General features: G+C 35.2%; 1 protein-coding gene and 1 long non-coding RNA gene across 7 annotated transcripts; one reads left to right on the forward strand and one right to left on the reverse strand.

The window, feature by feature from the left end:
- The first annotated feature begins 238 nt into the window (after positions 1 to 238).
- On the forward strand, positions 239 to 9733 carry LOC136998165 (uncharacterized). The gene is made up of 2 exons (XR_010888801.1): positions 239 to 1461; positions 9365 to 9733. It is a non-coding gene; the product is annotated as an uncharacterized lncRNA (long non-coding RNA).
- Positions 4000 to 14211, reverse strand: LOC136998164 (uncharacterized). Of its 6 annotated transcripts, none has more exons than XR_010888798.1 (6): positions 13195 to 14208; positions 8474 to 12399; positions 6610 to 7755; positions 6198 to 6299; positions 5904 to 6078; positions 4000 to 5315 (listed from the first exon to the last, which is right to left on the reverse strand). XR_010888798.1 is itself a non-coding variant. In XM_067350553.1 (6 exons), exons 1-4 carry the CDS (start codon positions 9339 to 9341, stop codon positions 8527 to 8529), a joined length of 573 nt encoding a protein of 190 aa, XP_067206654.1. In that variant the 5' UTR covers positions 9342 to 9370; the 3' UTR covers positions 4000 to 5315; positions 5904 to 7755; positions 8474 to 8526. The 6 variants fall into 6 exon arrangements, 2 of the variants coding, with proteins under 2 accessions (XP_067206654.1, XP_067206653.1); XM_067350553.1 differs by lacking the exon at positions 13195 to 14208 and having other exon boundaries at positions 5904 to 7755; positions 8474 to 8551; positions 8635 to 8737; positions 8828 to 8934; positions 9004 to 9370; XR_010888800.1 differs by having other exon boundaries at positions 5904 to 7755; positions 8474 to 9554; positions 9661 to 12399; positions 13195 to 14211.
- Positions 14212 to 18708: the final 4497 nt, after the last annotated feature.

Raw genomic sequence — 18708 nt, forward strand, 5'->3', positions numbered from 1 at the left:
TGTCGCAAAAAGTTATAAGACTAGGATGGCCAAAAATTGAATGGTTTACAAGATATTTTATATTTTAATTTGACATAATTTTACATAAACTATGAAATATCTCGTTAAATATTCATTTTTCAATTATCTTCCTTCAACATTTTTATGCACAAAATAATGAAAGAAATCAATTGGTGCAAGAACAAGTTCTGTTTTCAATGCTGGTTTAAAAATTTCGTAAACTAAACTTTTCTTGAAGCATTGACTTTGCAGAGCAGCCTAAAACATAAAATTAAAATCTAATTTAATAATGTTTTTATATCAATTAAATATGTGTATTTATTTGTGCTATTTCCATTATTTACATATACTTTAGAAAATTATTTTTATTATTTAAAGTAAAGTATAAAAGTTACACACAATAAAAATTTATATTATTTAATATATACAGCATGTCCCATTTTAAATTACGCACCTGAATATCTCGTCAGGGGAGCCACCAATCCAAAAATAACCCTTACAAAAGTTGTTGGGTTTGGAGTGAGACATCGGATGGTGACTTTCAATTTCACCTTGACCTTGACCTTTATGGTCATTTGAAGGTCAAATCAAATTTTTTAAATAGAAATCCCTATTTTTGACCCCGGATTCGGAAAGAGCGCAAAATTTTACGTTTAGATGGGTACTTGAGGCTCTTCTTTGGAATGACCTTCAGAGGTTATTTCATGGACAAAATATTTGAAATTACGCACCTGAATATCTTGTCGGGGAGCCACCAATCCAAATAACCCTTACAAAAGTCGTCGGGTTTGGAGTGAGACATCGGATGGTAACTTTCAATTTCACCTTGACCTTGACCTTTATGGTCATTTGAAGGTCAAATTGAATTTTTTAAATAGAAACTTTAAAGTTTCTTAATCGGCCTTAATCGGCTGGTTTCTCTATGGTCTTGCCTTAATTGGCCGGACAATGATTCTTGCCTTAATCGGCTGATTTCTCTATAGTCTTGCCCTAATTGGCCGGACAATGAATCTTGCCATCATTGGTCGGGTTTGTCGCGGTCTTGCCTTCATCAGCTGGACCAAAATAGGGCTCTAAAATCCATCCTGCTACGTCCTCGCCGTGAGCCCTGGACATCGATGTATGTATTATGTCGATGACTGAACGCAGGCACTGGTGTGAACAATTTTATTTTATACAAATGACTACTAATTCAAATATCTTAAAAAACAAACCACGATCAATTTTTCAGGTCATGCTAGACTTGTAAGCGGTTCGACCTTGAAATGATTTTTAAAGGTCATTTCGACTCTTAACATAACTTTAAAGTTTCTATTTAAAAAATTCGATTTGACCTTCAAATGACCTTGAAGATCAAGGTCAAGGTGAAATTGAAAATCATCATCCGATGTCCCTCTCCAAACCCAACAACTTTTGTAAGGATTATTTTCGGATTGGTGGCTCCCCTGACGAGATATTCAGGTGCGTAATTTAAAATAGGACATCCTGTATAATAATAAATATTTCTTAATGTATATGTTTATGGAAAATATTTATTCTTTATAATAAATTTTTGTAAAAATCAAGCGTTATTCTTACCATTATTTGCTCTCCGTCATATACACCAATATATGCAGTATTGCCAAACTAAACTCGAAATGGAGATGAAAAATCGTTGATCAGTGTATTCACAAATTGCACTATTTCTAAAAAGAACTTTTTTATTACTAAAAACCGGTTTCGGTTTTACATTTGGGTGTTCGACGCTAGGATTCGAGGCTTTATTAGGAGGTCTGGCTGTAAAGGTTTCTTCGTCAGAGCTCGAGGGATTTGGAGTTATTGAAAGTGGTAGGAGTGGGACAGAGTTCCTGGATAGAGCGTCAGCGTTTGCGTTGATTTTTCAAGCTTTGTATGTAACTTCATATTCATATTCCTGCAATTTCAAACGCCATCGTACAAGTCGCGAAGTTGGATCTTTTACGGAATGGAGCCATACGAGTGGCTTGTGGTCTGTAATTAAGGTAAACTTGCGACCGTACAAGTATGGGCGGAAATGGTTTACGCAATGTACTATTGCTAGCAGTTCCTTTTCTATTGTCGAATAATTTTGTTCTGCATTATTAAGTAGCCGTGAGGTGTAGCTTATTGGCAAATCTTTGCCGACGGGTCCTTGGCTAAGGACTCCTAATGGCAAAACCCGAGGCGTCGGTAGTGACGACAAAGATTTTGGTAAAATCCGGGTATTGTAGTATGGGCTCTTTGCAAAGCATTGAACGCAGTTAAATGCAGAATTCTGCGATTCGGTTCAATTAAAGGTTACTTCTTTTTTTAGTAGGCTAGTTAGTGGTTTAGAAATCTTGGAAAAGTCGGGTATGAACCGCCAGTAGTATCCCGCTAAACCCAAAAATTGTTTGATATTTTTGGCATTTTTGGGGGTAGGAAATTGTTGAGCCGCTTTAATCTTTTGAAGGTCTGGTTTAACTCCCGTTTCGCTGATCACGTGGCCTAGGTAATTCACTTCTTTCCGGAGAAATTCGCATTTATCGGGTTGGAAACGGTGTCCGGCTTGTCTGAGGCGGTCAGCGAGAGTTTTAAATTTTATCTCGTGTTCTCTGAGTGAACTGGAATAGAGCACTATATCTTCAAGATAAACGAATAGTTCTGTTCCTTGCAGCCTGCTCAGGACTTGGTCCATTAATCGCTGGATCGTCGCAGGAGCGTTTTTTAAGCCGAATGGCATTCGTGTAAATTCATAATGCCCATGTGGCGTGGAAAAAGCCGTCTTATGGGCATAATCCTTGTCCATTTTGATCTGGTTGAAACCCGAGGCAAGATCAAACACGCTGAAATATTTCGCACTGCCGAGCTGATCTAATATATCAGTAATGTTTGGTAACGGGTAGGCGTCACCTATGGTCTTTTTATTCAGGGCACGGTAGTCGATTACCATCCTCCATCGTTTATTTCCTTTTGAGTCTGGCTTCTTTGGGACGATCCAAAGAGGGGAGTTATAGGGGGAAGTGGATGGTTCAATTACTTCGTTTTCTAGTAGAGTTTTAATTTGTTTATTAATCTCTTTTTTGTGTATGGGAGGAAATCGGTATTGTTTGGTGTTTATCGGTTGGTCATTTATAGTCGGGATTTTGTGAGTAAGGACATTTGTACTGTGTAGTTTATCCGTGGGAAGCCAGAAAAGGTCACTGTTATCGTAGATTAATTTATTCACATGAATGTTCTCTTCTCGATTTAGGTGGTCTAACCGCAGTAAACCTTTTATTGTTTCGGCGCGAGTTTCGACGTTGGAGTTCTGGTGAGTAATTGACATTACGTGTTGAGTCTTGATTTCGTCATTCCCAGGATTAGGAAGATCTTTGTCGAGTTTGCTTACAATCTGTGGTAGGCACGTGGTAGCATATAGTTCTATCTCTTGAAGCTCCACAGTTGGGATTTCCATATTGTAATCCTCTTCCGTTGCGTTGATTATTCCAACGTAGGCAAGGTTTCAGCAAGTTCAATGTTGCAAAATTATTAAAATATCCCGTTTTCAAATAAATTTTATACTTATAATTTTTAACTTATAAGTATATGAATCATGGGACAAGAATAAAATTTATTTTACGTTAAACGCGATGTAATAAGCATGTATCTACATGACAAAATTTTATAACAAAAATTACGTACAGCAGTACAGCAGTACCCGCAGACTATGAAGGAATTTTTACTATTTTTACTATTTTTCACATAATGGTCATAGTATTTAAGCTTATATAATTTCCTCTTATAGTGCGCGGCTACTGCCGTATCATAGTAATTTTTGATATAAAATTTTCTTATACAAACAGCCCAGAAAACATTTTGCGCGTAAATATCTAGCAAATCGCGCACAAATATGGCTCATATTGCGCAAGCAAAACCCTATTCCAGTGCGTCGTCATAGCGGTAGCAAAACGCTAGCACTGCGTTCAATCTCAATAAGCGGTATGCACGCAAAACGCTAGCACACTTTGCGCACGATCTCAATAAGCGATATGTACGCAAAACGCTAGCACACTTTTACGCGTAATCTCAATAAGCGATACGTACGCCTGTTGCTTGCATATGATGCTGCAAAGTTTGCGCGATTTGAGAGTCATATGCACATGCGAGTTGAAAGCGATATGTACAGACGGCGTCATTATATAATGTGTCTTCCTATTTTATACAGTATACATTACGTTTATACGTAATCCGTAATATATATTAGTGTAATATATATTACGAATTATGTATAAACGTAACGTATACTGTATAAAATAGGAAGACACATTATATAATGACGCCGTCTATGCAGATGAAATTAAAGCGATATACTCTGAAATTACTATATAAATTTTAATATTATATATAGAAACGTTATACATCATGTATTTGTTTATATTGTATGTAAATATAATGTCTCTGTAAAAAAAGTAATATATAAACAATTGAAGACGATTATATATACCATATTATAATTATTAAATATATGTATACAAATTAGAACACATATAATTTTAGTCATGCAATATTGTATATAATTATATCATTATCTACATTATAATCATTTTTAACAGTTTACCATTTTTCACAGTAGCATACATACAATAAGCAAACACATGTATACGTTCTTACATAATATTAAATTTTATATAGCAATTTAAGAATATATTTTATTACAAACGGATCTATTATATGGATCTATCATATGGATAGAAAGAGAATTCCGCAAAAAAAGAATTTTTTTTATAAAATAAAACAAAAAAATTATATATATATATCTAATTAAAAATAAGTAGAGACATATATGTGTATATATAAATTCTAGCGTTTTATTAATTAATTCTTTTTACAATATGAATTAATTCACTCTTCTTTATATGAAACTTTGCGTAAGTAATGTGATAAAATAAAAAACTGTTCAATATGCATGAGTTCACTCTTCTTTATATAAAACTTTGCGTAAGTGATATGATAAAATAAAAAATTGTTCAATATGCATGAGTTCACTCTTCTTTATATAAAACTTAAAATAAAAAACTGTCACATCTATTCATTGCTTTTTTTTATAATAATATGAATAGTTTATAGTAGATAAAATAAAAAGATTTTTTCAAACATATTTAAACTTTATAAACAAAAACTTTCAACTTATTAATTTACTTGATGGAGATCTTCTTCGCGCGATTCGTCTTGATCATTTTGATCTCTTGAGTGCATACGCTGTTGATGTCAGTGTCTTTGTTTAGCTGAGCGTAAGGCTTCCGATACGTAATATTTAAACTCAGCCGTTGTTAATTTTGAATGTACAGAAGTAGCATCTAAAATAAAAATACTTATTTTAAATAACTAGTAGATATTTAAAATAATTATCTGTGATTTAATTACAAATTTATTATAGATTTATATAAAATTTATTTTGAAATATACATTCATATATAGGGTATCTCGAAATTCAACTACAATAAGTTTGTAATATAAACATTCTTAAAAAATTAAGCAATAAAAATATATATTTGCGGTTATTTAGTGTAAGAAATAATTTTTATAATGTAAGAATTTAAAGTCAGAATTTTTTTTTAAAGTAAGAATTTAAAGTCAATTATAGGCTATACATTTAGAAAGTTGCTTATCCGTGAATCACATATATGCGATACCAATATTATTGCACATGCAGCTTACGAATAAGCGACCGTCTGAATATGACCTACAATGGGCCAATTTTAAGGCCTTATATCTAAATAAGCATTATATTAAAAATTCTAAATATTTTTATTACTTCATTTTTCGAGATCTTTACTGCAGTAATTTTATTTTTTATGCTTGAATCAAGATAATTTTATATGAGTATTATTGCAAATTTATTGTCGTTGAATATATATAAAATATAATTCTTGTTGTAGACATACCATATAAAGCATTAATTATTCGTTGATCCGATAACTTTTCCTTTATAGAGCGGTTATTATTGTCTTTGCCTGTCCATGTGAATGATAGGGCTACATTTGTAGTAAAAATCTCTTTAAACGCCAAATGTATTATTTCTTTTGCATTTCGTCCTCCAATGGATGCAAGGTATTCTACCTATTATAGATAATATGCATTAACATAACATATAACATATTACATAATAAAATATTGATTCATTAAAAAGATAAGATCAAAAAATTATTATTATTTCGGTATATATTGTGTCGTCTGACCGATTAAACTCTAATACTGCTTCAACAGTGTGAAACGGGATTATGTTTGGTTTCACAGGTCTTCTATTTATTTTTTCTATATGTAAGCATTGATTCCTCGTTCTATTAACAAAAAAATTATAAACAAAGTGTTAAATATTCGATGATTTTCTAATAAAAAATGTTTCTAAAATTCCTTACATTTTAAATAACAAGAAAAAAGTTGTATTAAGTAAATCTTGAAATTTATTAATGCAACAGATGGTTTTTATGTCTTATATAAAAATTTCAAAAAATGAGATAAAAATTACATTATAGAGATTAGAAATTACTGGAAAAAATAGAGAAAAAGTTTCATAAACACAAGTCTATTATTAACATGCAAAAAAGACAGATAAGCTATTTTAAAATTGTAAAAGAATTGTTTCATTACCTGAATTGTCATTACGTTTCTCACACATTCCATCACTTGCATTTTAATTTCATTGATAATATTAGTATTTTCCTGCAGAGTATTTTGATGATACGTTATGGTGGGATTAGGATGTTCGTGATTAGAAATGAGTGTATAATTAGGTTGTGTGTTATAAGTAACATTATTATGAGGTACTGGAGCTGACAGCAAAGTCAATGATGGAGTCTCGGAATCACGTGACAGTGAGGATGAATAAGATTGAGGTGAAGATGATGTATAAGATTCAGGACTTATTACTGAAGACGATTCAATTGTATTTTCAAGATGTGCCATCTTCTGATTACGTGTTGATTCTCTATTATGATGTGGTGTATAATGAACCATATTATTTGTCATCGGAATTAATGGTGGAATATGAGATGCCGATGATACTGGCAAACATTCATATGATGAAAGATGTTTAGTTGCATTTTGACAAGGTATTTTTATATTTCCGATAGGACACTCTGTATTATTATTCATTTCATAATCATATTTTTTATTACGTATTTGTTCAGTATCAATCATTGAAGTTAATGGAAAAGATAAAATCTGAGATTCTGAGAATGTTTGAGAATTTGTAAATGATGGATGTTTAATTGTTGAAGAACATGAAGGCTTAGATATCGTACAAAATGAAGATTGAGATACGATAGATGAATTTGTTACAGATGTTACTGGAAATTGATCGTGAGATATCGGAGTTGTATTGGCAAAAGGTCGAGAATTTAATGCCAATTGAGATGCAATAATTGGTTGAGAACCATGTATAGATGAATCATCTATATGTGACGGCAAGTTGATTTGTCAGTTGAGGGTAACTTTAGGTCTGTTCTTTATAGCTGAACTGGCTGCACTAGTTCAGCTATAAAGAACAGACCTATTATGGATGCAGAATGATATTTGGATGCACTGTTAATTGCTTTCTGTTTAGCCAATTCTTCATTCTCATATTGTGATAAATTCTTTCGAATATTTCTGATCTCATCTGTAACAGAAGTCTTGTTTTGCTCTTTATATCGTTTAGCTGATTCCCCTTCATTGTCAGAAGATTCGGTAGTTTCATAACGCAAAGGTTTTTTTATATTTTTTCTCTTAGGTCGTCTATTCATATTGACTTTATATCTGCAAAATTAAAATATTTAATTGTTACATAAACTTTGGCAAGAATAATTTTATCATAAAGTAGCAATAAAAAACATGATTATATATAGTAAGTTATAAAGAAGATAATGCACAATATTAACAGTCGGGAAATATAAGAGAGAGAGAGAGAGCTGATATCGCAATGATAATGAAATATTTTTATGTAAAGAGATAAGTCTATATATAAATTTATATATATTAATATATACAAAAGGAAATGATAATTATATATATATAAATCTATATATTATGTTATCCAAAATATAATATATACATGTAAAATAATAAATCAATCTATGTTCAAGCCATGAAAGCACTTAATACTTCCTTCCGGTCATATTTGATGCATGTATAATATTTTGAATACAGATGTTTTATGTTTGTTTAGTTTCATCAAACTTTAAGAAATATAAAATACATGGAATAATTGAAACAAATATATTTACAAACAAATTTAGAATGACAGGTTCGTAAGATCAAAGTCACAAATGTAAATAATCGAGGCAAATACGAGCCGAACACGGATGGTAATGCGTTGAGCTTTGTAAAAAATTAATTTTTCTACGAAGCTAAATGCTGTGCACAAGGTACAAATTTTCTTGGTACATCACCAAGCATTATAATGTAAATGTTCTCCATTCGAGATACAATTTAAATATATTTACTATTTTTAATATTAAATATATTATGTTCTTACTTATATTGTAATTGACTATGTCTCAATTTAAATTTTGCCGATAAGTGGATGTCTCAGGAAATTCTGGATTCCAAAAAACTGTACAAAAATTTAATGTTTTATCATATATATGTATTATGTATAATATATAAAGTATATATGGAAATACACAAAACTTATACCTTCTGGTGTATTTGCTGGTCTCTCGTATCTGTGTCGGTGACGCGAGACTTGATTTCTCCGTTTCTGCAACTTTTTTCCCATCAATGACAAATTCTTGTAATACTGAAAATAAAACAAGATTAGAAATTAATTTTTTTTTTTTGTAAAAAAATGTGCTTTATGCAATTATATGTATGTATATTATTTGTTAACTGTCTATTATCTGTTTGCATTCCCAGCAATCCCAGCCATCTATTTTTGCTCTGTCAGCTTTGCATCGCATATTAAGCTGCTCTGGAATGTTTTTCTTTCTTCTTTTCCTGCAAATAATTTTTTATGTATCAGATGGACAAAGAAAATTACATTAACTTGTATTAAAAAATATTTACCTATTTTTCTTCAGTAATATTTCCACAGGTGGTTTATTTTCCGTATCACATAAATTGATGTCATTTATGTCATTGATGTCATTCCTCTTTAATTTCTCTTTTAAACGTCTAGCTCTATTAGATCTACTCTCTGTAGGACTGAGCTCTACTACATCATCTTCGACAGTTTCATTGGTGCTTGAAGCATTACTTTTCGAAGTAACAAATACTTTTTCTAGAGAAATATCACTAATGGAATTCTCTTCTGTGTTTGGCAATATGCTAGTTGGTTTATTTGGCAATGATATCTTCTTTTCGTTGCACTTTGCTGATTGAAACACAAGTCGAGATTGCTTCATCAGATTCTTGTCTTATATTCTAGGGCATCCATGGAATAATATTGATGGACTTTTTGGTGGACTGGTAATTTTCTTGTCAGAATCGATGAAACTCGTATTCAATGTATCTAATCCCAAAAAGGGTCTATCAGCTTTTATAGAAATATCATGTTTTTTATCATTGCTCTTCTTTTTCATGTGCTTCTTCATAGTAAAGTTATTGGTTCGTCATCGCTGATTTAATAAAAAATACATTAAAGAATAAAGAATTATAATTTATAGTAACGTATGAGTGCAGTGTAAGAGTAGCAACAAAGTGTAAAAATACAATTTTGCTTACCTTTTTACATTCGTTACCTACGGGCACATCCACTTCACTGTCAGTTAATTTTAATGTCAAGTCTGAGTCTGACTCAAACTTATCAATGTTATATATATCGAGCGCGGATATATCGTGAATCCAGCACTGTACGTATATATTAGTGAGGTTATCTGTTAAGAAGCATTTTCGGACATATGTTTATTAAACAATTTTAACTCTAAATAACTTCAATAACACGCCCTTAAACTATAAACTTCGAGTCATGGGACACTCTGTACATAAAATTAACAATTTTTACAGTAACAAATATTATGAAGTCGTTATATATTCCTATTTTACAATAAAATGTAAAAAAAAAAAATAATTTTTATGTAATTTTTATTGTAAACGTACCATGTATAATAAATGAATCCCCACACATTGAGAAGCATATTCATAATTAAAAAATTATTAAATTCTAAAGAAGACCGCCTTTCATGTGAATAATAAAGATGTATGAAATATATACAAAAAAGGACAAAAATAATCTTTTTCATAAGTCAAAATTAAAAATAGTGTAAAAACAAAACATTAAATAATTGAAAAATCTATTATCAAAAATTTATAGCAGCTACTACATACTTATATGTGTCAGTGCCTTCATTACTGCTACTATTATCACTTTTATCAGTTTCAAAAAATGGCATTCTGTAACATTTTGTTACAACATTTGTTAAAGGAACAATTTCATTATTAAGTAATTTTGAACATACGAAAAATTCAACTTTATCAGATAAAATGCCAACATTATAAAAATGTTTAACGTATTTAAATTTTTTTACAATAAAATAATATTGTTCATCCGCTACAAGAATATTTTGAATCAAACAAATTGATGAACATTTCAAAAGACAACAGTTATTGATAAGACAAAGACTAAAAATCATGTTATTGTATTCTAATTTTTTATATTGCTTACAAAGAAGGAATATTTCATCTTGAATTAATGGACCAGATTCATGTGATTGTGATACTCGAATGTGATTATTCATTGTCAACTTTTCATAGTGTATTGGTTGTCCATGATATTCGCTCATTCTTCGAATAAACTGCTGCAAAGGAAGATGTGGCTTCCTGATATACTTTCTGATAAATGGAATTTTATTTTCAAATGGAAAAGTAGAAATGGTGTCTAAGGGTCCAAATCTTTTGACATCTTCTGTTAAATGTAACAAGCCATGAATGTTGTAAGATATAAAATCCTTGCCGTAAATATTCTCAGATAATAAAACAAATTTTTTTAATGCAATATCAGAGAAATGCAATAATTTTTGTGAATATGTTGAAGATATTAATATACGTATTGATGTATGAAGCAAAAAATGCAAATAAACATCTTCTTGCAATATTCCACTTAGTACAACAGGACTTGTATATAGTAAGAATTGTCGGAATTCTGTGGCTTTATAATCTCTCCAATCTTTCAAAGATCTTGGTGATCGAGAAAATTCTACTGGACAATATTTCCGTATACTTTCCAATCTTGAAGATATCAAGTCAATATGTCTAGCAGATAATTTTGCGGATTTTGTAAAATTTCCAATCAACCATGCTTTACAAAGTCTTCTTACCACGCCTAGACACACTAAATGCATGTAATCAAATGGCACTTGAGATACCATATTTAATGGAATTTGTAACAGAGGACTAACTGTCTCATTACTATGATGATTATTATATTTCCATTGTGCGTATTCATTATCTGTACGAGGCTCATGAGTTGTACCAAGGAAAGACATTGTTCCATTTAAATAAAGACCTGAAACTTTACATTTAGAACAAGGATATTTGGCATTGTGAGCTTTATGATTTAAAATAAATGCTCTAGCAGGAGCATCGGCTATAAAACTCCTATAAATAATAGGTATTAATTTATTTCGATAAACAATACCTCTAGCATTAGAAATTTTTTTTATTTCTTCAATAAAATATTTAAAAAATATATTTGGATTATTAGGTTTTTTATAACCTTTGTATATTCCAACTATTCCAGGACTATTATCACAGTTATATTGTAAATTCGAAATTGAATAGGCCAAATTTGAATTTTTCCATTACGATGTAATTGTGCTCCATCAGTACTAATATCTATCTCTAAGGAAAGTGGAATGCATGTTAGATAATTTTGCAATAATAGATACTTCGAAGCCAATATGAACATATTCTCCATCTTCAAGTTTTACAATTTCTCCAGTGTTAGAAGGAGTCTTTAAAAGAGTGCGTATGTCCTTAGGTAAATATGAAAAACAAGAATGAGAAATTAATACTTTCAATATTGCATTTCCCTGAACATGAGTGAAATTATTTTGAACAAAACAAGAAACTAATTGTTTGTGGAAATTATCAATTATTTCAATATTGTTGTCGTCAGAATAATCACATTCTTCATCAGTATAATTATAGTTAATCCATACATCCTCATCAGAATCTATTTCAGAAAATTCCGCATTAATTTCTTCATTTTGAAACTGAAATAATTCATTATTCGAAGAATTTACATCTAAACATAGAGATTCATTGCACATTCTATCTTTTGTATTCACTTGAAACAGATAATTATCTACTGATCTTGTATTGTATGTTTTCTCATGTATTGTTGTGTTATGCACATTTTCCTTAATTGCTTTCTTTATTCGCTGTTGTTGACGAACAGAAAGGCTATTAAATGGCTTCTGAGATGGACGATCATAAACCGGCTTCATTGTGGAATAATCTAGGCTGTAATTTATAAAAATAATGCAGTTTATAAAATTTTTAAAAATTTATAACTGTAAAATTCTGTAAAGTTTTCAAATATATTGCATTGCAGATTACATTAAGGCAGGAATCAGTTTAAAGAAGAACTACAGCTTCTATTGAGAATTAAAAGAAAATATTAAAATAATAAAAGTCAGAACTAAAAAACGTCGATAAATTCGGATTATCATTATGTATAACTTAATTGCATCATCTGTTCTTTTTATGAAAATAATAGAAAACAAAACAATATAATATAAAGAATACAGAAAATACAAGAAAATAATTGCAAATTTTACTGAACATATATAGTTATATTTTTCCATCTTAAATTTTATATGTTACAATATAAAAGAAAATAATATGACATATTTTATAATTTTAATGTATATACTTCTTTCTAATGTATATACTTCTTTCAAAAACATATATATATATATATATATATATATATATATATATATATACATACATACATATAACTTGTCTTATTAAAATTATAGGGATAGGAATCTGTTTCTTTATACAGAGTTACATGTATATATTTTTCTACAAATCATATTTTTTTATATTATGACAAAAAAATGTAATAAAAATGATAGTTTTTAAAATGTAGATAATATGCATATAAAAATATATTTATTTCTAAACTGACTTTTCTGACTTTTCACATAAAGTTGAAAATATATAGGTTAGAACACTTCAAAATATACTACGCTACAGATATAGAATATATTTCGAAAATATATGATGTTTTTATCGATACGAGTTACTTACGAGAAGAGTGAATGAGGGCTGCAGTAGAATGTGTTGAGCAGAGCAATGTTTTTCACTTAAATTAATACAGTCAGTCACGTATATCACATAACCGCAGTTACTATCGCTACTCGCTATTCCTTTGTTAGAATGCTTCCTGTGCGCTGCGCGGGACAAGTCGTTTGAGCACAACGACTGCAAGCAACTTACGAGCAAATATGGTATCCATTTGCATGTGATTTGCTGGTGTATAACGGACAATACATGAGCTTAATAAATTTGCGGGCAAAACTCACGCAAACCGCGTACAAAGTTTATATGCATAAGACGCGCAAACTTTGCGCGCAAGAAATGTTATCTGGGTTTCTCTACATTTTTTGAATGCTGCCTTTCTTTCCGCGTTTTACTCGATTGGTGTTTTGCTCCTCTGGTTGCCTTTTAGCGCGTCATTTAAGACAGCTTGGTCCATGGCCGCTCCCGGAATGAATCTCCTGTAAAAATTCAACGTTCCGAGGAACTGCCGAAGCTGCTTGACGGTGGTAGGCTTCGGGAAATTCCGTATTGCTTTTCCGGTAAGGGCTGTGTTCCTTCTGCTGAGACTTGGTACCCCAAAAATGCTACGACCTCTTTGCCGAACACGCATTTTGCTGGGTTGAGTTGAATTCCGTACTTGTTGAGTCTCTGAAACAATAATCTTAAATGCTTTTTGTGCTCTTCTTTGTCGTGAAATGCTATCAGGATGTCATCAATGTAAACGTAGCAGAATTCAAGTCCGCGTGTCACTTTATTAATGAATCTCTGGAAAGTCTGAGCTGCATTCCTTAAGCCAAAAGGCATTTTAACAAATTCGAATAGCCCGACGGTGTGGTGATCGCCGCTTTAGGCACATCTTCCGGATTTACTGGAATCTGGTTGTAAGCTCTCACCAGATCCAGAGTGGAGAAAATTGATTTCCCGTGAAGAGCTTGTGTGAAATCCTCGATGTGTGGAATCGGGTACCTGTCCGGCACCGTTCGGTTGTTGAGCTTGCGGTAATCGCCGCATGGTCGCCACGTGCCACCTTTCTTAGGTGCCATATGCAACGGCGAGGCCCATGCGCTTTTAGACGGCGCGATTACTCCTTCCTGCAGCAGTAAATCAAACTGTTGTTTCGCCTCTTTTAGCGTTTTCGATTATACAGGATTTGAACGACCCAGGGTTGATCAATCACTATTTTACTATAAATGCAAGTCTTTCATTGGTGGAGAGGTTGCAATGACGTCATTAACCAACCCTGGGTCGTTCAAATCCTGTATAATCGAAAACGCTATTTGAGTTTTTCCGGCGCCAATCTCCTCGGCCTGCACGCTTCCGGTAAACCCAGTGTCGTCTCGATATAATGCATCGTTGAGTGCGGCGCGGATTCCGTCTTTCCGGTCGGGCTAGTGAGCTGTGGAAATTCAGCCAATAAGGCGTGGAAAGGTGCAACAATGTTTTAATTGAAGCAAGGTTTCCTGCAACAATGTTTTAATTGAAGCTTGCTTGGTTTTGTTTTGTAGGCTATTTGTAGCCAATCCGGTAGTTGCGTCCAGTAGCTTGCCCTTTCGTACATCCGGTAGAAGGTGGAAATAGCAAAGGAAATCGGATCCTCTGATTGGCTGAGTGACGTCAGCCACTATAAACTTCCATTGGAAGGCGCGCCTTAATCCGATGTTAAGTTCCCAGCAACAAGAGTATTGGCCGGAGCACAGACTTTTGCATAAAGCATAACGCATAAGCATAAGGAAATTGATTGGTCCATTTCCTTATGCATTTGCTTATGCTTATATATAGACCAATCAATTTCCTTATGCTTATGCGTTATGCTTTATGTAAAAGCTTGTGCTCTCGGCTTATCCCTTGGAGGCCGAGTCAGCCGGACACAGAACTCTAATGCCCATTTCCACCAATGTAGATTAACTTTAATCTTGGTTCAACTTACTCTTCATCTTTTTCTAGCTCTAAGAATTTTTACAATAATTATAATTATTGTAAGTCGCTTTTTTTTAATTTTTACAAAGTTATAATTATTAAAAAATAAGTGCTCTACCGCTGTTTGTATGTATTTTCTTTGTAACAAAGATAAACGGTGGACATCATTACATCCGTGAAAAGAAAATAATCAAATGTTAACATCTAAGAACTGAAATCAATGAATTTTTTTACTACACATCAAATTATTCTAGTTGATTTCTTTACATTCAGTTTTATTTAAATTTAGATAATTATGTCAAAACGTTAATTTCAATTAATTAATTTTTATCAAAATGTTGAGTTTATAAATATACATTATCATATTCTCGAGTTATTTACACAATAATTATACTATCTAATACTTATTTTAAAGCTTTCACGATTTACATATCAAATGCTAAAGTAATATTTTTTTGGAAATGAAATAATAGAAAGTAAACAGGCCAGTGAATAGGCCAATGCCTAACCAAGGATAAATAAATGTGTATATAAATCCTTTTCAAACATGTTCTGTCGGAATGTTTAATACTGTCTACTGTTACGTCCTGACAAGTCTTTGTTGAAAAAACTAAACTTATAGCGTTTTCGAATAAACGGGGTTTGAACGATCTAGGGTTGATCAATCACTATTTTACTATAAATGCAAGTCTTTCATTGGTGGAGAGGTTGCAATGACGTCATTAACCAATCTTGGGTCGTTCAAATCCTGTATAATCGAAAACGCTATTAGAGGACACGATTGCTTTCGGGTAATCGGGGCCTGTGGGACCCTTTTTTTTTTTTTTTGGTTGTTTAGGGCCCGACAAGGCGGCAGCCAAGCCGGTACCCCCAGGGGTGGGAAAATCTTCAAAAAGACTTCTTTCCGCGTGCAATGTGCAACCCTAGTGGTCGCACTGCGGAAGGGGAGTGTGGGATTTGTCACCCGGCTGTCTATCCGGAATGACGCCTACCCACTAAAACCTCACCCCTGTTACTTGGCCCTACTTTGCCATTAAGTGGGAGGGGGCTAAGAACCGCCATTAGCATTACTTCCAGACCCCCTCCCTGGCTTGCCCCATTAAGGGCTCGTCTTTAGAGCTTCTCCTTTTTGAGGAGAAGTGGGAGGTGTTTACCTTCTCCTCTCTTGTTTTATCCCTCCAGGAGAGGGGGGAGATGAGCCATTTACCACCCATCCCCCCTCCTCCCGGCCCTCACCACGAAACGACAGTCTTTTTTGAGTAGGCCGCCGTCCCGTGGGAGGGCATAACTTCTTTGGGTGGAAGAGAGACATCATTCCTTCCCCCCCCCCCCCAAGAATCCACCCGACCTGGCCCTAACGGGGTCAGGTCTTCGGGACCTCCTTCTTAGCAGCGATTTGCTGCTGTTGTTCTCCCCTCCCGCCAGCTGCAATGTCCCCGCAAGTGAGGAACACTACCCCCGTCGGGAGAGAGAACCGGCCTCCCTTTAGTGGCTCACATGGCCAATATGTTCTTCTCCCATTTTGGGAGAGAACCATCCCCGGTGGGGAAAGCCGTTGCAAGCAAACGGCTTCCGTCCGTCCTACGTTCCGCCGAGGACTGAGGACCGTCTCAATTTGAAGAGGTGGTTCTCAGCCTTGCGGGCCTTCAACTTTGGAGCGATGAGGCTCTCGAGTGTCCTCTTGAATCCCACCCCTTTTAGGACCGCAAGGGTGTTCCCTTCAGGGCCCCGGAAGAGGAACTGTAGGTTCACCCATCCGCCCTGGCGAACACCCCATAGGTCCGGCTTCTGCGCCTCAATAAGACACATCTCCTTTATGCCTCTGAAGGCATCCACCACCCATTCAGAGTCTCTGTGGAGGCAAATCACCTCCACTTCGATCTCATAGAAGGTCTCTCGGGGCCGTGGGACCCACTTGTCACCGAATTGCGGCAACAAGGGACCAGGACCCGACTCCTCCTTCTTCTTCTTTAGAGGTGAGAGATTTAACCCCACCTTTTTCTCCTTGGGTAGAGGATTCGGGGAAATCTCCCCTTTTTCCTTCGTCTCCATCTCCAAAGGTGGGGAAAAAATCCCCCCCTTTTCCACTGCCACCATCTCCATCACTGGAGGTGGTGGGGGGGACTAGTCCCCCCATCTTCCTCACTTTCAACCTCCATCACTGGAGGTGATGGGGAGTATACAATCCCCCCTCCCTCGTCCCTGCCGAAGTAGGTTCCAGGGGAGGAACTGGCCCCCTCTTTCCCCTCTTCCTTCTTCTACGTCGTCTCCCCCTTGGGGGGACGACTGGGCATGAGCGGCCACCAATCCGGTGGGCCGCATCTTTACCCGCCTCCTTGCAAGCCGGGCAGCTCGCCCTCCTCTGCGAGCATGCCCGGGCTTGATGGCCGGCGCCTCCTAATTAAGAGAGAATTAAATAGAGCAACGAGGTTTGCACGCCTACCGGCGGGTGAGCTTCTGCCCGTCGGAAAAGTCGTCGCAATGTATGCATTGACGAGAAAAGTAAATTTTATTGGTCTTAAAACTCTACAATAAACCGCTTCTGGGATATTTGCTTGTTACGTTTAAAGATGTACAAGTAGTTTATATTAGTTTTAATAAAATATAGCGTTGAATTAAAAAAAAAATAGAGACATTAGTGGAGGCAGCAATTGCTGCGATCCACCGCTAAGAAGCACCGCCATTTCTCATGCCCCCTTAAGAGGCATTTATAACACCTGGGAGGGGGGGTGACCTCCCCTCCCTTTCTCTCCTTTTTGTTGGGCGTTAGCCCGTCCACCTTCCGGGTCTGCGTCCCGGCATTAACCATGCTCGGTGCAGACCCTTTCCTCGTTACGGAGGAGTAAGAGGATTTATCCCTCATTCCTCCGGGGCTTTTGCCCCCTCCATTTGGCGCTTGCGCGCGGCCTCCGCGGATCTCCCCGAGGAGGACGAGGAGAACCTTCAAAACTCTGTGGGCCTCAGCCCACAGCTCTCCATCCGCGGTAACACTTTCGTCCAGGGCGTGACACGCCCTGGATGGCCCGTTGCACGATGACGACAGGGGGGGCACCGGGACCGGATACCCTCCTCGCCGGCCTCTGGGGTTTCGAAGCCCCTGAGGCGGTAAGTTAGTCCTCCTTGTCGTCATGTATTTCATCTTATGTAATTTTTTAACAGAGTTATCTTCTCTGGGTTTTTTTATCGTGGTTGTCCTTTCACTAGAACGGTTGCCTACCATGGCTGACGAGCCCGTCCTGCCCGAGTTTTATATTCGGAGTTCTTCCTTCTCCTAAGGTGTGCTCTTGGACCCCTGTTGCCTCACCCCAATCCATCCTGGGACCAGCGTCCCGATCCGGAAAGGGAGATCATCGACTGGCCTCACCCTAATCCATCCTGGGACCGAAGTCCCGATCCGGAAAGGGAGATCATTGATCCAGGGGAGCCCTGGCACGACAAGGTGGCACACCGTTGCCAGAGGGCCTGTGGGACCCTACCCTGGGTACGCGCAACCTAATCAGTTATTTAGCGCGTTATTTCACGCGTCCCAATCGCGTGTTGAGTGCTGCGACTTGCTTGACCAATGACTGGATCTGCTCCTCTAGT

This window comes from Linepithema humile, chromosome 2 (genome assembly GCF_040581485.1).
Source record: "Linepithema humile isolate Giens D197 chromosome 2, Lhum_UNIL_v1.0, whole genome shotgun sequence".
Classification (NCBI taxonomy): Eukaryota; Metazoa; Arthropoda; class Insecta; order Hymenoptera; family Formicidae; genus Linepithema; species Linepithema humile.